General features: G+C 34.4%; 3 protein-coding genes across 3 annotated transcripts; all 3 read right to left on the reverse strand.

Moving 5' to 3' along the window:
- Nucleotides 1-1,022: 1,022 nt before the first annotated feature.
- MGP1 (MALE GAMETOPHYTE DEFECTIVE 1) lies at nucleotides 1,023-4,873 on the reverse strand. The gene is made up of 7 exons (XM_011075815.3): nucleotides 4,715-4,873; nucleotides 4,383-4,482; nucleotides 2,627-2,771; nucleotides 2,288-2,398; nucleotides 1,836-1,982; nucleotides 1,573-1,695; nucleotides 1,023-1,382 (listed from the first exon to the last, which is right to left on the reverse strand). The coding sequence occupies exons 1-7, from the start codon at nucleotides 4,754-4,756 to the stop codon at nucleotides 1,319-1,321; spliced, it is 732 nt and encodes a 243-aa protein (XP_011074117.1). The 5' UTR covers nucleotides 4,757-4,873; the 3' UTR covers nucleotides 1,023-1,318.
- Nucleotides 4,874-6,248: 1,375 nt separating this feature from the next.
- LOC105158904 (ras-related protein Rab7) lies at nucleotides 6,249-11,653 on the reverse strand. Its single transcript, XM_011075816.3, has 7 exons — nucleotides 11,464-11,653; nucleotides 11,354-11,380; nucleotides 11,124-11,223; nucleotides 10,868-11,014; nucleotides 7,659-7,739; nucleotides 7,444-7,589; nucleotides 6,249-6,566 (listed from the first exon to the last, which is right to left on the reverse strand). The coding sequence occupies exons 1-7, from the start codon at nucleotides 11,514-11,516 to the stop codon at nucleotides 6,503-6,505; spliced, it is 618 nt and encodes a 205-aa protein (XP_011074118.1). The 5' UTR covers nucleotides 11,517-11,653; the 3' UTR covers nucleotides 6,249-6,502.
- A 5,178-nt stretch (nucleotides 11,654-16,831) lies between these two features.
- Nucleotides 16,832-20,463, reverse strand: LOC105158905 (WD repeat protein). Its single transcript, XM_011075817.3, has 2 exons — nucleotides 20,049-20,463; nucleotides 16,832-17,420 (listed from the first exon to the last, which is right to left on the reverse strand). Exons 1-2 carry the CDS (start codon nucleotides 20,415-20,417, stop codon nucleotides 17,208-17,210), a joined length of 582 nt encoding a protein of 193 aa, XP_011074119.2. The 5' UTR covers nucleotides 20,418-20,463; the 3' UTR covers nucleotides 16,832-17,207.
- Nucleotides 20,464-23,361: the final 2,898 nt, after the last annotated feature.

The raw sequence follows: 23,361 nt of genomic DNA on the forward strand, positions 1-23,361 counted from the left end.
TGAATAAGGTTTTTTTAAGAATTTGACTTCATTATAAACTATGAAGGAAATTATAATGGATCTTTTTGTGATTTGTCATCATTCTAAATATTAAAAAAATTATAATTATAACAAATTTTAAAAAAATATATTATAATTTATTGTAGATTATAATTTTTTAACTTTGTACTCGCATCCGACTAGATTATGTTGGTTAGAAAAACTAGTCATTTCTTGTGGCTAATTAATATTGAAGCAATTTATCAACATCTTGGCATTCTACATCATATATTAATATTTTACAAGTTTGTCACTACAAATTTCAATTCCATTATTTATCTAAAACTCAATAGAATATTACAAATAATTGTGATAAAAGCTATTCTAAGACAAATAATTTTTAAGAAAAATTAGGACATTTGAGTCCACAATTTATAATTGATTCTATAAATACAAATTGTACCTATAATTTGATACTAACCTACCCTTATTCTTAAAATTAATGAAGAAATTAAAAGAAAATGTTTTTAATACTCATAATGAATAATTGAATAAAAACACTATTTGTAATGAAGAATTAAAACTCAGGAATTATAGCTCTTGCCCAAATGTAATTTGCATGAAATTTAATTCTTAAAGTAATTATTGGAAACTGCACAAAAAATGCGTTTTGCATTCAAGTCAAAGATTTTATCTACTCAATCTCACTAGTTTATCTTTTGTTAGTGTTTCCATTTCCAGTTTTCAGATTTTTGAAACAGTAATTAAAGTAAAAAAATATTTGTTTATTCATATGCTCATTGTAAATACTTTGATGGGAAACGACAGTTCAATATAAACCACAATCTCGTTAACTAATACAAATGCATTCTCATTTCACATGAAAATATATACAAAATTTAAACACATTTTATTGAAAAGACAAAGGAAAATAGAAAGAAGGCAGCCAGCCAGCGGATTATTCATTAAAAGACGTACAATTGAATGAAGCTAAACGGAAGAGGGCTTCAGCCTTCAGATATGCAAATATAGACACAAACCACTGAGCAAAGTAGAAATTGAGCTTAAATACACAGCGTAATTGGTGCTTGTATCAAGACAGAAAAATGCATCAAACAAGAAAAGTGAGCATGAGAAGGGATAAACCACGTTTCAAGTGTATGTCTGAGCAAATTTCTGACATGCTATTATTATTAATCAAAGGCCAAGCCTTCTTATGTCTTTGTTACTCTTCCCATCTGTCAGCAAGCAAAATATCTCCTCTCCAAGGAGATTTCCAAAGAGCACATAAAGAAAAAGGTGGAAGAGAAGTACATCAAGAGAGATGCAAATTTCATTCTTAGATGAAGTTTCGGATGTCTAATGACTTCACATCAGGCATTTCTTCATCCTTGAACTCTTCCCTGCAAAAAGTCAGGAGGTCAAAAAGGTTCAACCTCTCAACACCAAATATCACATTGCAGTTAATTTTGCAAGCATATATTATACAGGTTCAGGGCAGCTGCGTTGCACAAAAACAAGGAACTAGTATGTCCAGAAAGAGGAACGACCAAACCTATATAAAGAGATAGAAGCCAGTACTAGAAGGCATACCGTTTCTTCTGAGTCTCCATTGCTTCTACAGCATCCTTCTTCAGCTCCTCCAGTTGGGCCTTGGCAATTTTAAGTTCCAACTGTTCTTCATACTTTGGCAGATCTTCTCTACGAATGCCAAGCCTACATGATGACAAGATAATACGTAAACCAACAGGAGGTCCAAAAAATTGAAGTTATCAGACGCCATCATAAACAATCCACCATTAATGATTAAAATGTGCAGCTTTTTTATGAATGTGAATTTTACTTCTGGAACTTACTTCTGGTTGATCTTATCAAACTCTGCCTTCAGGAGAGCCATTCCCTTTTTGTCATTTCTCATAAGTGGCTTCTTCAATTCTTTCTCAACTTTTTCCAGTGCATCCATCATCATAGCCTCTGCGCCTAGTTCATCGACAAGGCCTCTCCTGCCAAAAATAATTTTAAGATGAGCAATGGAGGACTGCCTCCAAGAACACTAAGTTTTGTGACACCAAAGTTGCAAAAAATTTCAAGCAGAAAACAAATGGGTTACTAGCAAAAGTATTCGACAACTTATAGTCCAGATTATGACCACATGATATTTAGCCTTGAGAACCAAAGAAAGTAAAAGTTGCACATATGTGGATAGTTCATATAGAAGAAAGAAAACATAGCCAATGTAGAGAAAGCTCATGCACAAGCTCAGAGGAAGCCATTTTGAAAAAATATAACCAAGGCTTGAAGAACATACTTGACCCTTATATCCTTCAGTGCCAGTAGATAGGATCGAGCATCAGGAATATCTTGTGTTCTTGTTTCAATAGTGTATTTTATCCTCTGTGACTCGGAGAAAAGATCAGCCCTGCATGTACAATCCACGTCAATGATCATTCAAAATAAAAATGAACAAGGTCATATATGATCAGGATTCAGGAAGGCTTAACAAGAGGATGCTTATTATCTAGAAGAGATCCAGAAGCATGCAGTCTATCAAACAGGAAAGATAAAAGGAAGAAGCCAATATAGAGTAAGAAAAATTAAAAATGCGGCACAAGAAGTAAAGATTTACTACAAGAACAATAGATCTTACTTTTCTCTTACAGTCTTCATGACTCTGGCATATTCAGCCACAGCAGCAGGGTCATCAGGATCTATGGTGATCTTCTCATTCCGGAGAATCCCTATGGCTGTCTCAAATTTCTTCTTAACCTCAAGGAAAATACCCTTCAACATCTCTTCAGAAGTATACGCGACAGTCAGATGCTAAATTAGGACATACTAAGCAGCTATCATCCAGTGATTTAAGAGAACTTCATATATGCACTTAACAAGTGCATAAATAAAGCAAAAGAATGTCACTGTCCATCAAGGGCTAGTAGCTAAACATAAGAAAATTGGAAATCCACCTGAAACCAGCAAATATCTCAACCTTGTCAAGTAACCTCAGCCTCAGGCACCCTAAAACTATGTTTTCCAGGTATAGAGATGCCAGAGGATGTGCGGAACTAGAAGCAAGCAAATCCTTATTGAAAACTAAAATCAGATGAAGCCAGAAAAGTTTTCAAGATCTAAGACATCAGAGCTCCAACAGAACATTGCTCTGTGGCAGCCTCCCAGATCATTGATATCATTATTGTTTATTAATACTCAGGACAATCACGTCAGCTAAATACTGATACCTCATATATTCATATCCCGACCAATTTAAAAAACCTTATTGTCTTCCATCTACTGTATGTTATTTTATTCCACCACCAACTTAAAACCTTTATTCTGTTCTTTTTATTATATATTATGTTAATTATTTTCAAGCACTCATCATTTATCTGCTGGGGCTATTTGTTTTCTTGGTTTCCAGCACCTACAATACCACATTTGAATTCTCTAAATAAAGCGACAAATCAAGTGGAGCATCTCAGACGACATTCTCATCACCAACTTTCTCATATTATCCATGAGAGCAAGCAAAATTCGTATAAAGTGAACAAGAAACGTATATTTCAGAATGAAAAACTAACATAAGACTAGTGAAAGGAGACATGTGAGGGCATGAAACTCTTGAAAAATGACAAATAGTGACAAAAATCATGAAAAAAGGAGACACAAATGTTCTATTAAATGAGCTTGCCCACTCCCATAAATGAAACAAGTGCTGCTCAAGACTTTTGAATTGAATATTTCACAAACAACACAATAAGCCCAACAGAACAACAACATAAAACTTCATACGGGCATCTATGCCATTCGGATAGGCTGAGCACTTGTGAATAAAAACTCGTTATCTCACACTAACTAGAAATTCCACCCGTAACATTTCGCTTATCAGTTCAATATAATAGTATTTCATACAAATGCTATATGAAAATCATTTCTAGTGTAAGCTGAACCACTCTGCCCCATTTCCTAAGACTGCCTCTCCGTGATGTTCCACCAGCTGAACACCACTAACCACAAGACATCCCAATTTGTTCCTTAGATTCCCCCCCTTGGTATACATAACTTCATCATATTGTAAATGAACTAAAGAAACACCCTTTGAAAGTTTGATTCTTCCTTTTCACAACACTAAGCTTCACAGAGGATAGATAGTGTAAGCTACTTTATAAGCCTTCCTTCATAATTCTGCCGAAATAAACTCATATCTGTTAAAATCATGGTGCCAATATTGGTCAAACATATCATTTCACATTGTGGTACATTTGTCTTCCTCAGCATAAACTCCCTAGAAATCTGGCAACTTTTCCTCAAGCAACCACATAACTGACCCCAAAAATAAAGAGAAAAAACCCATCAATCCAGGACAGGGAAACAACAAAGAAAAGTTCTTAAACAAATGTAGGACTCACCATCACCCTTTAAGGCGGGGGGAGCACTACCAGCTCCTTTGGCAAAGGAACGAGATGGAATAACATACTCCGATCGCAGAACACTTTGCCCGGTATACACCTGAAAACAGAAAAAGAAACAAAATCCCATTAAAATTTACATCATCCAGACTTCTCCCCAGCAGCAATAACCGTAGATAAGGCGAAAACACTCTCCTTCTATAAGCAGACATTTCAATCACTTCTTTTACTCAAAAGAATAAACTACAAAAAACCTTAGCATTTCTCCAATAGATCTATTCACTGAAACGAACGCAGAAGGGAAACAAGACATAGAGATCAAAATAGGAAACCTGGCGTGCGGATCTGGAGAGGAAACGAGTGGCGAAAGCCATTTTGAAACCGAAAGATTTTGCGGAGTTTCTTCAGTCTTCTCTTGCTTTTGGAGGGTGCTCTGCTCTCAGCTGACCTAGTTTTTTCAGGTTTTCATGGAAAGAGGCCAGAAATGGAATTTTGTAAAAGAACAACGATAATGGGCAGATACGGCGTCGTCGTGATTCCGGGTCTGGGCTTTCTTTTGATGGGCCATAGGATTAGTGGGCTTCTATATATCTATCTAGATATTAAAAAATTATTATTATTCAATGATTTATTCATGTATATGTTTATTTGCTTTTTTTTTTTTTTTGTTTTTCAATTTTTGGGATAATTTTTATAAAAATTATTAAAATAAAAATAGTATGAGAAACATAGTATAATTTTCTAAGAACTAGGAAGAAATGACACCCCAATTAATCAAGTTTAAAATTCTTTATCAACAGTGTTATATGTGTATATATTTGCAAGAAAACATATACATTATAATAAATAATAAAAATATGAAAAAATAAAATTACCTTAAAAAACATATGTAAAAGAATATGGAATATATATCTATTTTTGGTGCAATATCTATATATTTGATATAATTAAATAATTCTTGAACAATAACATTGAACGGTCATTCTTATCCTTAGAAGATTTTTCATTCTTTTTTTTTTTAGATTTTTGAAAATGAAATGTTAAAAGATCTTGATATTATGCAATGTCCCATTTGTTCCTCCATGTTTATGTTTTGTATATTATTAAAAAGGATATTTTAATCCATAAAACTGAATTAAACACTTCAGGATTTCAATTTGAAATGACGTTTTGAACAGTTTAATACAAAAACCTTAATATGATTCTAGTGAAAACCAATGGAGTTATTCTATTATTAGACAAATATTAATTTTCGAGAGGTATCAATAAATTAATAAATAATGAGAAAGCATTTATAATTGTATCAGGAATAATTTGTTCAAAGGATTAACCTTATATTAAGAAAAATAAAAAGCTTGGCTATGGAATTCTGAAATATTGCTGGGGATAAACATAAATATGCAAAGAATGACTTTTAGCCAAAATACCAAAGTATTACTTCAAAATATTGCTGCTCGTGACTAAAACCATACAAAAAAGCCTTACACTCGCACAATCAAGATAGAGAATTTTCTCAATGTTCTTCATCACACTAAAATATGAGGAATCCAACTGCTTAAGCATTGCTGAAACTGAATTTCCTGGAGTAAAATGATGTTACATCTCGTATTTTATCTAATAAGTTCAGTTAGGCGAGTAAGTGATGAGATAACATCACGAGAAACCTTGCACGTCGTGGGATCAAATAATTACCATACCAACACCGTTAAGATACCTCAAGTCATCCTTCATAATATATACACACCGAACCCAGATTTACATATCGAGAACAAAGATCAGAAGATGAATGCAAGTGAAAAATACAGAGTCATCAAGCTTTAGCTGAAACGTCTCATAAAATTCAGCTTCGAATTGTGTTTTGTAGCATTATGAAGAAAACATAAGCATCTCAAAACTCAAAGGATCACCTGTCAAAACAGAAGATTACAACCAGACTAGTCTCCCAGTTAAATGGTCATGGTCAATGACTCCAAACGGAACGGGAAGCAAGCCCGTCTCAGTAATGAGAATATAGTGTACAGTGCATACAGAAGAATGGGTATAAATAAAAAGGCCTAAATGAAAAAGAATCACTAAGAAGAAAGTTAACCATGAGTTTGACAACAAGTGCCAAGTCCAGATCAGCATGCACAACCACCTTGTTGCTCTGTTTCCGAAACAGCCTCTGGCATGCCCTGGAAGTATCTGCAGTTGCCAATTTAAAAAGAATTAGAACAAAAACTCTAAATAGTCAAAAGATTAAGAAAGTGAGATTAGAAAACACAAATGAGCTAGGATAGAAGACAGCTGAGCAAGAGAATCCAGATATTGCCAAATGCCAACCCTCTTAACAGTGGACAATAGTGAAGACTAAATGTAACTGTCCTGAAGGAAGTAAAAGATTAAATCATAAAGTGATTATTGGATGCAATAAGCCATGTTTTTTTGGTCCTACCGGTTTGATATAGAGTTAAATGCAATCTTGGGAAAAATAGTGTCAGCATTGTATTTTATTTCTGTTTTAATACTGTCTTTGGTTCCATGATGTGTAAACGAAACTTCAGGAATAATAAAAGAGGGGATGATATACAATCTAGAATGAAGTTAGCATGTCAATGTGGATTTGACATAAGGGTAGAGTTGGATCTGATGTTGGATGTATCCCATGTTTAGAGTTCAGGCCCACTGACTTGGATTCTGGCTATATTTTCTGTAGATATAAAAGGGGAGTAAGGAAAAAACACAGGATGAAACTTTAAAAAGTTTGTTAAAACAGATTGTCACCAACCGAATAGATCATCTTTCTTGTGCAGTAAGATGTATTTCATACTTTTAATGTCATGGCCTATTTTCCCAGTTTACCAAATTAGATTTTTTCTTAATACATTCATCTTTTTTGCATGCTATGACATATTTCAGTTTTTTAATGTTATATGGTCTATTTCCCAGTTTAAAACTCACAATTTTCTACTAATGTAATCATAATTACTCCCTATTACATAGCTCAGCATGATAACAGAGTCAATTTTCTAATTTCACATGTACCATACAAAAAAGATTAAAATATTCAAGTCTCACTCACATGTCCTGATCATGCTCGTTGGCTAAAGCAGCCTTCGCAATGCTTAAGAATGCAGGATCAACATTGTAATCCTCTTTTGCCGATGTCTCAAAGTAAGGTATGTTCCCTTTTGACGCACACCATTCCTTTGCTTTCTTCTCAGACACCTGAATTTAATTTAATCAGAGCCAAATATGACAATAATATACTTTATGCAGCCGAGCAACTCAACTTACCACTCTGCTATTACCACCATCTATATCAATCTTGTTTCCTAGTAATATAAACGGAAATGTCTTTGGGTCGGGTGGGTTAGCCTGCATCACAATCAAATTCTGTCAATTCACAATTCTGGTGATGAGACACCAACCATGTCATGAACAAATAGCAAACTGCAGACAGGAGAGTTGAACTAGGATATAAAAGGTTTTGGACCAGTGATAATGATTCCATTTTGTTTAAAGGATGATAATAACACATTATTATTGTACTTATAGTTCACCATTCCAGAACAAGGAAAACAAGATAAATGTGCCCAGGTGCAATCCTATTGGCCTAACAAGAAAACTATGATCCTACCTTGAGACACACAAATCATCTCATTTTTGTTATAAATCCACATGGTACAAAAAAAAGAAAAAAAGAAAGAAAGAAAAGTAAAAAAGAAAGCAAAAAAGGAATAAACTTATATCCTATTGGACCTGCACTTGTGCTTGAGTGTAATAATTATGGAACATGCTCATAATAAAACCAGGAGACCTCCTACTATCTATAGCCACCACAAAGTGCAGCATCAAGCCACCTTTTTTTACTGCAACCAAAGGCCATCTTGTTTCATGCTTAAGCAGTGAAAAACACAAATTAGGATGGATCTTTATTCAGACTTGAAGATGAGATATCTCAAGAATTCTCCTGCCAATTAATCGTTTCTGTATAAGCTTCCATTAAGTAAACAATAACAAAAGTCTATTGCCATAGGTCATTAGATTAAGTTTGACATATCCTCATCGACAACGCCCATACACAAAAGATCTGGTATGCATTATAACAATCTAAACATGCTAGTACACAATAGAATAAAATTTACACTGTTATGTATGCACAAATAAGGAGTACTATGTCCTTTTGTATAACATGCAATTAGTATGTCTAGACTTCCTTTTAGACAATAATCAATTAGCACCGTTGATTACATGGCCATGCGCTGTCAACTTGATTTTATTATATTAATCTATCAGCTACTGCAACAGTGAGATAGATATCTAATACTTTCTCAATTGAATATCTTTTACTATCCATTCTAGCTTACACTGCCCAAATGCATATTTTTATTCTAGGCCCTTCATAATTTATCCAAATTACTTCTTTTTCTAGGAAATTAAAAATAGGGATAATTACACTTCCTCCCCTAAGATTTGCTGTAATTACACATTGACCCTCTATGGTCTGAGAAATTACATCTAGCACCCCTGAGGTTTGCTTCCGTCTAACAAATAAGTCCCCCCATTAGTCAAAGTTCACTGAATTTGCTGATATTAACAAAAAAAATTGAATGAAAATTGATATTTACCATCGATTGACTTATTACTGACTTATTGAAGGACAAACAACTTTTTTTGCACTAAAATATTCTTATAATGGTGAAGATATACCTCTTCACATGCATTAATGCGTGAAGACGTACGAGGGTATTTTGGTCATAAAAAACTTATTTGGCCTGCAATAAACCAATTGAAGGTAAATATAGATTTTTTTCTGATTTTTTTGTTAGTATCAGCAATTTGGTGAATTTTGACTAACGAAAAGACTTACTTGTTAGATGGAAGTCAATTTTAAGGGTGCTAAATGTAATTTCTCAAACCACATGGGATCTACATGTAATTATACCAAACCTCAGGAGAGGGGAGGGGAGGGGAGTGTAATTATCCCTTAAAAATATGATTGATTCTGGTGGTAATCATTGATGTAGTGGCATACTCTAATCAAGCTTTCTTAGAGGAATCATAAAGGTAAACCCAAAACTCTTTAACCTCAACTGATAGTTTTACAGGGAATAGCTGCATTACTTAAATAGGCACTCTTCTTAATGAATCACATGAGAGCAATACTAGAAGAAACCATGCTCGGGAATGCATGACGTTCGTTCAGGATTAATATTCATGTGCAGTCCATACATGTATATTCCAAGAAACAGTCTTGTGTAATATCAAATATTCCCTGGTCACAGCAATGGAGTTCAGAGAATTGGAAGGAAAACAGAACGAAATCAGCTACCGCTAGCAGTATTCCATATGTTTCGTACACAATAATGTACCTTTTCATACTCCTATAAACACCTTGAGTCAGTTTTAAGCATAAGAAATAAAACCTAACAATTAGCTGAATCTTTTGGATTATCTAATATTCCATCTATAATATCTTTATTCTCTTATGTTTAATTAAAATATGAGTCAATCTCATAAACAACAAAATAAATTATGAAAAAGAATATATTTATTTCAATTTATGGAACTTGAAAAAATAAGATTCCTTTTTAGTAAATAGAAAAGGAAATAGAAAGAATGCAAAAAGAAATCAAACAGTTAGAAATTGAAACAATTTGCTCTTAATCCAATATAGGCCAACAGAAGTTAAATAAAGCAAAATTTGCATCCAGACAAAAAAAACATGTTTTTCATACTAAATGGAAAACCCATTACAGCAATGTCCTCATAACAACACATTAGGCCCGTGTACCAAGCGTAGCTTTTAATTGTAACAAGAAACTGGCAATTACTATTTTCACCCTAAAACCACAATAACAAACTAAACTTTTCTTCCCAGCATCACACATCACCATCCTAAAGATACAAAGTCTACTTTGCTAGATTGACTGTTGCAATTAGACATTCACATTTAAAGGAATTACAACATGCAATTCAGTAAATTTCAACTACTTTGCTTCCAGTTCCCGCACAACTAAGCTCTTCCTCAATGAAGACCCTTTCTCCTTGTCATAGTAATAAGTTCAGCTTTCAAGCAACAGCTTTCTGGTTTATGTTAACAACTTCAAGTGCTATATTCAAGTATGAGATAATTTTCACAGATTCCAAATTTATGATTCCTAATCAAGGAATCAGAGGCACCAAAGCGAACTTGGAAATAATCAATTGAAATGGTGACACTCTTGTGTTGAAAGAGAATTAACAATGGCTTTGTTAACACTATGAGTAGCTTACTTGGCCCCAACAACCTTGGATGTCTAGGCAGAAGGTAGGAGATCCTAGTTATACACTAACATTTACCTCATACAATGGATATCCTAATTGGCCCATATCTATTAACCACATAATGGCGAAAGAAACTCTCCAAGAAGGCAAAAATGCAGGAAAAGCTTTTATTGAAAGCAAACTACACACAAGACTAAAAAGCGGGCAACTAATATATATAAATACAAGATATGAACCTGCTTGAGGAATTCTTCATGCCAGTTGTCAAGGGTATCAAAGGACCTCATTACATTCACATCATAGACCAAAACACAGCAATCTGCCCCTCTATAAAACGCAACTCCCAGACTTTGAAATCTCTCTTGGCCAGCAGTGTCCCAAATCTACAAAACCCAAAATGCAGGTTCGGCATAAAGCTCAATTACTGATTCTCTAAAAACAGGTCCCCGTGAAAATTCAAATAGAAAAATCAGAAACAAACACAAAACCCACTTGAAGAGTGACGAGGCGATCATCTATCTGAAGTTCCTTGGTCACGAAATCTGCCCCAATAGTAGCTTTGTACTGCTGACTAAATTTCTTATGCACATATCTATTTCACCAGTCAAAGAACCCTCCCACAATACAAAGACCAATCCCATCAATTTTATTAAACCAAAAAAAAGAAAGGAAAAACAAATACACATCAGCAGATCAACATGAAAAATAAATGACAAGGATACTGGTTCATCAACGACGTCTTACCCACCCTGCAACACATCAACAAAACAAACATAAAACACCTAACCCTAACCCAATAACCAACAAATCAAATCAAACGAAATTACAATACCCGCTATCGCCGAGGACGATGACTTTGAGCAACGTTCGCCTACGCAATGACATTTGACAGCGATTAAGAAAACAAATCTTTCCCTTTCAATTCTTTTCTTTTCTAGATAAAAAATTGGTGCGCGTGTGTAGAATGCGATGAAAGGAGAATAGACACGAAAAAGGGGCGCCAATTCCGATCTGAATCACAAACAATGTTGACTGATTTTCGTTCGGTGATTGCGAATTTAGCCGCTAATAATAAAATTCAACACATCAACTGCTCTGTTTTCTTGATGCCCCACTTTTTGGAGAAGTCTTAAATACTACAGGCAGCTGAATTTTTAAATCCGTATTTAAGGGTTGTCGCCATTGAATTAAAGGATAATTACTCTCATGTTTGATTTGATTACACATAGAATTCTTACCTTATGAGAAATTATATCTTCTATATAACTTATGTTTGTGATGCATTAAATCAGTAATAAATTAATTAAGGTAAAAATAAAAATTTTTATTTAATTTTTTTAATATAAATAAACTTAGTGAATTATTGTGTAATTATCTATATCTCAAGATGCACAGTGAATAGGGTTGGACTAATCCAATTCAAAATCGGATTGAACCAATAAAAAAATAAATTAGTATAGCCCAAACTCATTTAGAACAGAGCTGGTCCTAGAAATCAATACTTGGAACCAGCCTAGCCCAATAGCCCAAGACCACTTGGTCTTAAATCGGGCATGGAGTGAGCCTGTTGGGCCTTCTTTTTTTTTTTCTTTAATAATGCATGTCATATAATTTTTATTTTATTTTCCCAAATTGACTATTTAATAGTTTACTTATACTTTTGAAATTCTAAAAATTTTATCTTTATTTTTATACTTCTAAGTTTGTAGTACTTAAATTCATTAATGCTCTTTTTTTTATTTCAAAATTTCTTAAGTTTTAAATTTATTATTAAATTTATTATTGTAAGTTTGTTAGTCAAATTATTATTTAAATTCATTATATATTCATAATTATTATTTATATATAGATATTCGTGTGATTTAATTTTGATGTGTATAAAAATAGGTTGACCTAAAGAGGCCCAAACGATTCAAAAAAAAGAAAGAAACAAGAGGACCGTGACATCCTAAGAGGTCCAAATCATGAGAGGCCCCAAAAACACCCAATAGGCGGCTTTGGCAGGTACCCTATAGAAGGTAGACAGGCGGGTGGCCTTGGCGGGTGCCCCCTAGAAACTAGATAGGTGGCCGATCTTGGCAGGTGTCCCCTAGAAAGTAGACAGGCGGGTGGCTTTGGCAAGTGCCCTCTAGAAATTAGATAGGCAGGCTACCTTGGGAGTTGGGAGCTACTCCCCAGAAAATAGATTGGTGAAGGAAAGAAGCCTGTTTTCTCAAGATCGGCCCAAGAGGGAGGCTCGTTGGGCAAGGAGGAGCCCCCCCACCCCATAATCCGTCCAAGGATGAAACCTGCAAGCTTAGCTCAAGAAGGAGACCCAATACGAAGGTCCCGCGAAGGGAAGAAAGTGTTCTCAAGGGGTTGGACTCTTCTGCCTAAGATGACTCCCCACCAACTAGGAGTTTACACAAAGAGGGAGTTTTCCTTCATCCGAAGATTTGCTACTTAAGGAACAAATAAGGTGCAACTATATCCCTCCTGAATCCCGCCTTCCTCGTTGGGCATGCGGATTCCCCTCACCAAAACTCCTCTTACAGAAGGGCTCCTTTTCTATAAATAGGGAGTACCCCTCAACAGATAGTCCTCTCCCACACTCGAGAACCTCCCATGCTGATACTCTGCTACTCTAATTTCGTGCTCTTACAAACGAAATTTTTATTTTTATCATAATTCATTTTCATATGTATCTATTCTTAAATCCAAAACTAATTTAAGCATCGGAGTGCTAACCTTTTGTTTTGCAGGTCCTCTTTCTCAAGAGTTTTCACTCAATTAACCCAAATCTAACATCAAGATCCAAGACCTTTAGACTCGTGTTAAACCCGCATGCATCAATTGGTGTCATTTATGGAAAACACGGATCTAAGACGTAAGATCGATGGAAGGAATCCACACCTTCTTGGAGGACTCCCCTGAAAGGACGATCCCCTCATGCTAGAGGACCTCCTACAACTGAATACTAACTCTATTCAAGGCCTAATTTCATTGGCTCCATCACCATTGTTATTTAGTTCTAATGTTCCACTAATTCGATTCTTAATGTGTAGGATGCCCTTAGAAAAGCAGGCGGGCATCCTTATAAGAATAAGCCTGCCCCACGGCAAGTATCCCCCTAAAAAAAAAAAAAAAATCCTGCACTAAGGGGGCATCCTCTTCAACAAATAAATCTTTACATACATGCTTCCCTCAAGGAATACTTTTTATTTTGATAATTTTGGAAATTTAGTTTCCCCGTTTCAATATGTTAACATATATTTTCTTGTAGGGATTTCACGAAGAAGACATCTCTATCATAAAAAGCATTGTCTTCCATATAGGCACAAATGCTCTCCTCCGTGGAGGCTCCTCAAGCCCTCATTCGGGCAAGCACTTAGGTCATTCTTTGTAGTACTCGTAAGCTCTGTCTCGTGCAGGCACCTAAGCCCTCCTCCGCGGAGGCATCTAAGCCCTACTCCCAGCGAACACCTTATTCTTCTTCTAGTGAGGTTCCTAAGTTTTGCTCCAAGGAGGATCCCCTCTCAAATAAACCCATATCCTAGGAGGCACAATAACTTTGCTCCATGCAATATCTATTCATAATATATACATGTATTTCTTATTTAACATTCTCCTGCAGAAAATAAAGCCCTACATCAAAGTAGGCACAAAAGGCACCCGTTAAGCCCTCCTCCATGGAAGCACCCTCCTAAAATGTCCTGCTCCATACAGGCACGAAGTAAGTTCTTCTTATTATGCTTATGCTAATTATATTCTTTATAGGAGTTTGAAAAAAAAAGGGAGAAAAAAAAAGTTCATTCTTTAGATCCCATCTCTGAAGATTTCTACTTTTATAAGTGTCGAAATCTCCACTTATTAGAGTGGGGGGCTATTCATGTGCATAAAAATATGTCCAAACGATCCGAAAGAAAAAAAAAAAAAACAAGAGGCATGTGACATCTTAGGAGGCCCAAGTCATGAGAGGTTCCAAAAACACTCGATAGGCGACCTTGATAGGTGTTCCCTAGAAAGTAGACAGGCGGGTGGCCTTGACAAGTGCCCCCTGAAAATTAGATAGGCGTGCGACCTTGGTGGACACCCCCAAGAAAACATATTGGCAAAGGAAGGAGGCATGTTTCCTCAAGATCGGCCCAAGAGGGAGGCTCGCTGAGCTCGACCCAAGGAGGAGCCCCCACCCCAGAATCTATCCAAGGATGAAACCTGCAAGCTTGGCCCAAGAAGGAGACCTAGTACGAAGGCTTTTTACATCTTTTCAAGGCCAGCCAGAAGGGAGGAAGGTGCCCTCAAGGGGGTTGGACTCTTTAGTTTAAGAGGACTCCCCACCAGGTAAGAGTCTGCATAAAGAAGGAGTCCCCCTTCTATGAAGACTTGCTGCTTAAGGAACGAATAAGGTGCAACCTCCTAAATCGCGCCTTCCTTGCTAGCTATGCGGATCCCCCTCAGCGAAATTCCTGTTATAGAGGAACTCCTCCTCTATAAATAGAGGGGTACCCCTCAATAGACAGTCCCCTCCCAAACCTGAGAACCTCCCTTGCTGATACTCTATTGTTCTAATTTTGTGCTCTTATATACGAAATTTTCACTTTTATCATAATTTCTCGTCATAATTCATTTTTATATTTTTCTATTCTTAAATCCAGAACTAACTTAAGCATCAGAGTGCTAACATTTTATTTTGCAGGTCCTCTTTCTCAAGAGCTTTCACTCAATTAACCCAAATCTAATATAAAGATTCAAGACCTTTGAACTTGTGCTAAAATCGCATACATCAGATTTATTATTTATTTATTTTATAATACAATTATAAAGTTAAGTAATTATTTATAAATAATCTTAATATCATAAAAAAATAATAAAACAAACACATTGAAGTCTGATGTAGGCCTTATCCAGGCCTCAACTAGAACGACACATGGGTTGGATCTGAATTTAAAAGTGAATCCAATTGCGGCTACTTCAGGACCACCCCAAAATCGGTCAACAATAGTGGGTCGTTCATGGGCCCAGCCTTTTTGGGCTGATTCTGTGCCGACCCAACCCACTATGCACCTTGATCCACATTATAAGAGATCTACTTATTATTACATAAATCTCAAGGAAAAATAATGTAATTATCCCCTTAAAAATAAAATCGTGAATTTGTTTACTTCTGTTGCAAGAGAAAGTACGAGTTTATTGTGGGTATTTTTTTTATAATTAGATGATTATATTAAGATAATAATTAATAAATTCATATAAAGTGAAGTTTAAATTTATAATCTTATTTTTATTTTATACTAATTTATTAATTAGAATTTGGTGTTTGAGGCTATTTTGTATTCATCAAATTTATTTATATACTTATTTGATTTTATTCATATGGCTAAGAAATTAAAATCTGTACGGTGACAGAAGTTAATGGGACAGATTGACAGTAGTAAATATGTAATCACTGAAATATCTTTCGAACATATTGCTCAGATGAGCCAAATTCATAAAAATAACAGATAGAAAATAAAGTTATTATGCTTAACATATAAAGAAAAATCCAATGAAACCTAATCCACTTGACCAAGCTGAGGTCTCATAATTTTAAGTATTGATTAGATTTAATTTATTTAAAAATTATTGATTATTGTAATAGTCTTTATTAAATATTTTATTCGAGAATAATAATTGTAATCAATTTATTTTTTTTCTAAAAAAACAACTTCACTATAAAAGTACGTTTTTAGCTTCTACGACTATAATTCTTGCGCATCTCTGTTATGAAATTGGGGTTGATTTGAACGCTCAGAACGATTCTCGTCAGTAGAACTTTCATCATTATTCTATGCGTGTGTGTTTATACTGTAAGTTAACCTAAAAAACAAGAGTGACATAAAAATGGCATAAGGGCATAAAGAATGTATGGTGCATCATCATCTATGGGATGAAAGTATAGAGTAAAGTGAAACATTAGGAGAAAGAGAAAAAGACTAGAAAAGCAAACAAAAAAATTAATGGAAAGGGTATTATAAATGTTGAAATAGCTTGTGCAGTTAATGTGAAGTCATTTAAAATATTTTTCTTTACTCCTTCCCTCAAATCCAAATACTTGCATCTGAATGTACCCGAAGTTATTCTGTAAAATTGTAGACATGCAACACTGAGCTTTATTTCTTTCAACTAAATATGCTTTTTAGGTATATCTCAGTATTCTTTCACATAAGAGATATCACATCAGCTTCGTGGAGTTCTAAATTTCAATCAAATGGAAAGGCTTTCAACAAAGTAACCTGTGCTTTTCTACTCAGGTTCAGTTCTTCACAGCAGTAAAGCATAATAAAGGAAGAAAAAGCTATCCTATACCAGGTCTAAATTATAGTTGTATGATCTTTTATGGAGACAACAAAAGTTGGAAATATCGCTCGTAGTTCTAGTTTGAAGCATCCATTGAACAATTCTTATGGAGCCAAAACATTCTCGTACTGTAACCAAAAGCAAAACCATCCAACAGTGTCTCACGTGTGGATGAATGAGTTATGCCAGTCGAAGTAGCAAAGATAAAAACCTTAGGGAGTGGAAGTTCTTCTCTCCAACTTAAGTGAAGTGTCCAAAGGCTCACTGTAGGTGCTTTTCTAGAAAACTCTTGGTTCTCTTCCGCAATCGAGTGAAAACAATAACTGCACAAGCTAAAACCCAAGGTGGAATACGACCACCTGAGAAGTTGAGCTTTTTTGCCCAGTTTGGAGTCTCTTTCATAACCAAGACAATCATTACGGTTATTACTGCTACTCCTAATAATATCTTGGTAACGGGCTGGAGCAATGAGTCCTGCATTTAGAAGCATAAGACAAATCAGATGGATAGTCTCAGGAAGCTAATGTCACAGCATAACTTTCTCACATGTTCAGCTATTTGCAAGTAGGTGGACATATAAACATGAAATGAAGAATTCAAATAACATCTTCCGTTACCACCTAGAATTTGAATACTTGACACCAATTTAAAATAGTAAGAGTGATATTAGTAGAAGTACACTTCTTGAGCAAAGACACCTCAGGAAAAGAATGCTTTGATGTATGACCAGCAAACTGAAATTACAAAGGAGCTACTGTGATGCACAATTGTTTCATGAAATCCTCGTAATTGATACCCTGAGTAAATCATTACATCCCCATAGATTACTGTCAGAAGAATACAAGAATAAGAAGTGATTTGTAACTGCTAGGAAATGCATGTTTGAATTAATAGCAGCTCAGATGCTTGCTATGTTTGATAAACTTTTGGATGGTCTCACTCAATTTGGTTTCATATTTTCTATTGTCGGCACCAGTCTGTATTCGGTTTGCAGTGTTCTAAGTTGATAAGAATGTGCATGAACCATTCCATGCCACCTGTACTTCCCCCTTCAAACGATTTAAAGTATCAAAAGTAAATTGATTTGGCAATGTTTAGTTTTGTTTTCATTTTCAATTTTCAATGAGAAATTTCAATGTGGATAGGTTTTCGTGTAAAATTGAGAATATTTTTGAATTAGTTTATGAGATTGCATTTTTATGTTATTAGCGGTGTCAAATCAATTTTTTTTTTATTTGATGAAAATGATAGTCTTATTTATACTATTATGTGCAAATCAAATACATTTTTTATTTGAATAAAATTGATAACAATACTTTTTATTCATATAGAATTGTTAGTGGTATCATATCAAAGCATTATGAGAAAACTAACAATTATAAAGTTAATGATTGAAATTTTTTATATGTATGCAAATATAAAAGAAGTAATAACTAAATGAGAATGATAGTAAACATTGCAATGAGAAAATATGTATAAACAAACAAGTTTTCACTTTTATCATTGTTCCCAAAACTTGAAAAAATAAAAATGTAACCAAACAAGGCATTTGAAACTATTAAAATGCTACGATAAGATGCATTGTAAAATTAAAAGTGGTTATTCAAGGTCTTCACAAAGTCTAACAAATTATTGGCAGTCTCTTTCCTTAATTGGTTCATATTTCTAAAGTTGCACCTTGCTAGATGGGTTTTTCAATGTTTGATGTAGATGAAGAAGCTTTTACAACTAATGTGAATGGCCTATTCCGTACCCTCTTCTACTTTCATTTTGATAAATTTTCAGTTATCAAACAATTACAGGCACCTAGCAGGTAACAGAGAGAAACAACCTCATACATCAACAATGGCACATGATCAAGTCTAAGTCCACATGAAATGTTCTGGGATTTCAAGGAAGTCCACACTGACTCAAAACTCGATGCAAATACATTTTTCCTTTACTTAGATAAAGTCTGGAAATCATAAGACGAGACCAACAAGAAGATGACGAAATTTATGCATAATGGATTTGGAAAGAGTTGAGTATGAACCAGATTTAGAGGTAGTGTTTTTAGGTCAATGCTCCATACCCAGCAGGAGTGGTTGAAAACATTAATAGGTAACCCAGGGTGGAGTCAGAGTAGCTAAAGCAGACTCTTTTCGTATATGCAGGCAGTCCCCTCAAAAGGACTTTACTGACCACCAAGCAGGTAAAAAAGCAAGTTTTATTCTGTCAATAGCTCGTATCTTGGGTTTCTTGGATATGATTAGTTCAGGGCATTTCTCATAATTGAGCAATGATCGCTTTCAATGAAATGTACATAAAACTTCACAATTCTCATGGATGACACAATGCAAACAAAACCATGAATCGTACTATCAGCCCTATGACTCTCTACTAAGTGTCCAAAGGAAATTGTTCCTCGTAAAATTTACTCCAAGCCCCCAGGATTTCTTGAAATATATCAAGTTGACTAACAACTTAAGGTGCTTATTGCAAAGAAAATGGGGAGACCTACAACTGGAGTTTCAGTTTTGCTGATCATTAAAAAGACATCACTTAATATTATATAAAAAAGGGCTTCAGATACTAGATAAATTCATTCTGTTTCTTCAGTCTCCCGATATGTATGTTTCTATCACTTTGACTTTAGTTTCTTTTCCTCACCCTTAGATTGTCCGTACTTAATATTGGGCATTTTTTATTACATACAACACAAATTCCACAATTTGTCATGATGTCATTTAAGTTATTAGATGTCCTCCAGTGAGTGATAAAATTGTATTACCATGTCATTTTGGTAATACAGTGAGTGATAAAATCAAATGTCATTTAAGTTATAGGACAATCCCTTCATGTCATGAGGTGAAAAATGTCATGAATTAAAAGACATAAGTACGCTCTCCTGCATGAAATAGGCCACCTATAATTTGGAACTCAGAATTGGTCAATTAGGATTCAGAAAACTACCTTTCAAACTCAAATTGATCAGTTCATGAATTCCATCCCCTTGACCCTTACTTCAGTTTCGACGCAGCATAACCACAATCCCACAAAATGCATCAAAACAAGCAAAAACATCACCTTCACGCATAAAATCTGTTTGATTTTTTTTTTTACCTTAGGCTCTCCGTCAAGATAAACAACGGCGCCATCTCTGTAAGTGAGCAACGACCGGCCGTTCCTCGGATTAAACCTGATGGGCACTCCCCGACCCGATCCGGGTGTTAACGCATAAACAGACTTGAACCCGTACTTTTCCAGAATTTCTCGGACTTCCAGCTGGTCCTGGTCCCACCCGCCCAGAGCCATTTTAATGACGTCAATCGGACCCTTCCCTTGCTTGTATACGTGCACCTCCACCTCCGGCACTTTCGTCTTGACGGTTCGGGCCCTCTGCTGAACCGGATCGGGTTCTGGGCTCTTCGATAGCAGCGGTGCAGCCTCTTCTTCTTCTTCGATTTCTCCGACGCGGTTGTCGTTCGCCATTTCAGTAATCTGATTTTGCTTTTGGTTGGTTGTGTTGTCGTTTGTCTGTGCATATATGCAACTTGACTTATACTTTTCAAAGTTCTACTTTTCTCCCAATAACTTTAAAATTATTTAAATCAGGTCCCTATTATCTTTGAATAACTACACTCTCATTTCCTAAAGCATGGTGTAATTTTACATATAACTACTGTAGTTTAAAATTTTACATCTAATATCCCGAAGTTTGCTTTCGTCCTTTGATAAATTTTTGGATAATTTTACCCCTATGAGTGCCTATAGATTAAAATTGTCTTTCAAAAGTTGCATAGGGGTAAAATTGTACAAAAATTTGCCAGATGACTAAAAGTAAGCAATTTCGTAAGTTACTGGATCTAAACAAATATGTACATACTTATCGGATCAAAATTAAAATTAGACATATTTAACGGACTAAAATAATACTTTTCCCTTTATACATGTATGTTCAAGACAATTCTTATCAGTTATTTATTTTATTGTATCTTTATTTAATTAAATAAAAAATTAAACTATATACACATTTCGAATATAATTCTAGTACTAATTGCCTGAGACTTGAAAATAAAAAAAATTATATATTTTCAATGAAAGAGTATAGTAATCTCGCAACAAAATAATTTATAAATATAATTAAAAAAATAAAATGAATTTTTTTTCTTATTTATTATTAAAAAAAAAACAATTACAGGCGTTCTTCATAATCTTCTTTTGTTTGAGCCCTTTGATTTATAAGAATATATATACTTTATTAGTTAGTTTCATAATATTCTATTCCAAAAAGTTTTTAATAAAAAAAATCACAGTAAGATATGATTTAAGAAATAGATAAGAATTCCTTCTTTTCTCAACCCTTTAAATAGCGAAATAGATTTCCTATTAATAGTCGTGGTGCATCTTTTATTCTATTTTATATATACATATTATGTATTTTATTATATTTCATGTACACACTATATGTCTAAAATCTTTTGTCACGTAGTCCATATATTTTTATATTTGTATATATGTCAAGTGAAAGTATATTTTTTATTACTATTTTTATTTTTTATTTTATTTTACATATATTCATCACATTTATAAAATCTTTTCGAACGTAATTTTTATACACATAGTGCATACCTATATAATAAAATAAAAAATGTAATACAGAAATAATGAAAAAGAGTCTTGTTTATCCTGTATGGTGCCATCTTCTTCATCCGACGTACCTTTTTTGGTCCCCAATGGGGAAAGAGCGGTATGCTACGGGCCCCTTACTCCTTAGTATCATAGCCCCGAAAATACCAATCATAGTCGTCTCGTCGAGTATCGATGCTAGCGGTTTATGGTCCAAGGATAGGCAAGTGAGGCTAGCCATGCTTTCTTCATTCGCTAGCTACTACTAGTTTCTATGATCACCTACGGAAATAGAAGTATCTAATTTTGTGCCAAATAAGGCCCCTTCTGTAACCCCTTGTGATACTTTCATTATGTTTGGATAAATGTTTTGAATATTTTTGTTTTGGTGTTTTGGAGATAGAGAGAGAAAAATAGAGATAAGTAAGTATGTGTTTTGAGATAGATGGTATGTTTGGATTTGTGTTTTGATATAATATAAAATAGTATAAAATAAATGGTGTAGGTTTTATGTTGGGATTTGAAAGGCAGGAATTATTGTTCATTGTCAAATCATGTATTTGAATATATATATTTAGTAATATATATGCGAATATATATAGTATTTTGTTTGTTAGTGAAATATAATATATATATATTTATGTTAAGTAATTTTTTTTATTGAGGAATTTCTTTTTATATTTTAAATAATAATTATAATTTTAATGCATAATTAAATACATTGTAGTATCGTCTCCAAAATGATTTTGCTAGACTTTATCTTTGGAATGAAAAAACATAATATATTTAACTAAAAAGTAATATGTAAATTGTATTTTTAATTTTTTTTCATACTTATTCTTAAATTACTTAATCATATTTTATTTCTTTTCTAAAGGTCATATTTATTTTTTGTTTATTAGATTTATTTATATATAAATAAAGTTTAGTTAAAAGAAAAGGAAAGAGAAGAAGAAACGGAATGAAAGAAGAAAGAAGAAAAGAAAGAAAGAGAAGATGGTTGCAACATAGAGAGAAGAAGGCTGCTATCGAGATGAAAGAAGAGAGAGAAAAGAATAATAAATAATAAAAAAATATTTAAAATTAAATTTGCACACCTAGTGCAGGTTGTGCAAATTACAAAACCAAACATAGGTTTTACCTTCAATGGTTTTTTAATGAGCCTTCACAGTGATAAAATCTTAGGAAGTAGTTGTTGCTGTTGTCTTAAAGATAACTGCCCCCAGACTTTATCTTTAATCCAACTTTATTCGACCAGTGAGAACTAAAAGACTCTGAGTAAACTCAGGAATGCTCAACTCGGATAGCTCTCTTGGCTTACAGACAGGCTTGCAGCCGAGTGTTCAGTTGCTAACTCCTTGCTTCCTCAAGATGTTAGCTTCGAGCTTCTTCTGCCTATAAGCTCCCGCCACCTCTTTCGGAGGCTTTGGTTTTCCCTCGGGTGTAATAAAGTTGGATTAAAGATAAAGACCTGAGGGCATTATCTTTAAGCAACTCCTTCCTATGATTTTATCACTCTCAAGGCTCATTAAAAAACCAGTAAAGGGAAACTATCAGGGGGTTCAATCTAAGGGGCAAAAACCGCATTAAATCAGCTACTTCAATTTTCATAAATGATAGTCGAGATCACCTTTGTTAGGTCCCTGTGAAAGTAAGGATTGCAAGCGGAAAACCAACTCAACAATGGGCCACCCAAGGCGTCCGTAGGAGGTATGCGGGAATCCAAATGATGAGAGGGATCAAGCCCTTTAATGGGACGCAAAGGCAACGAGACGACGGCTATTGCTTTACAAAAGTCTAAAAAGAA

This window comes from Sesamum indicum, linkage group LG3 (genome assembly GCF_026168435.1).
Source record: "Sesamum indicum cultivar Baizhima isolate 11 linkage group LG3, ASM2616843v1, whole genome shotgun sequence".
Taxonomy (NCBI): Eukaryota; Viridiplantae; Streptophyta; class Magnoliopsida; order Lamiales; family Pedaliaceae; genus Sesamum; species Sesamum indicum.

Excerpts from the sequence above, each read along its gene's own strand:
- MGP1 (XM_011075815.3), bottom strand. The coding sequence starts at position 4,756 with ATGGCTTTCGCCACTCGTTTCCTCTCCAGATCCGCACGCCAG. Across the intron at positions 2,772-4,382 it reads CCCCGCCTTAAAGGGTGATG|AGATGTTGAAGGGTATTTTC; the intron begins GTGAGTCCTACA and ends ATACTTCTGAAG. Across the intron at positions 1,696-1,835 it reads TTTGATAAGATCAACCAGAA|GCTTGGCATTCGTAGAGAAG; the intron begins GTAAGTTCCAGA and ends GTCATCATGTAG.
- LOC105158904 (XM_011075816.3), bottom strand. The coding sequence starts at position 11,516 with ATGTCATTGCGTAGGCGAACGTTGCTCAAAGTCATCGTCCTCGGCGAT. Across the intron at positions 11,224-11,353 it reads AAGACGTCGTTGATGAACCA|ATATGTGCATAAGAAATTTA; the intron begins GTATCCTTGTCA and ends CTGGTGAAATAG. Across the intron at positions 11,015-11,123 it reads ATCGCCTCGTCACTCTTCAA|ATTTGGGACACTGCTGGCCA; the intron begins GTGGGTTTTGTG and ends TGGGTTTTGTAG.
- LOC105158905 (XM_011075817.3), bottom strand. The coding sequence starts at position 20,417 with ATGGCGAACGACAACCGCGTCGGAGAAATCGAAGAAGAAGAAGAGGCT. Across the intron at positions 17,421-20,048 it reads ATCTTGACGGAGAGCCTAAG|GACTCATTGCTCCAGCCCGT; the intron begins GTAAAAAAAAAA and ends TTCTAAATGCAG.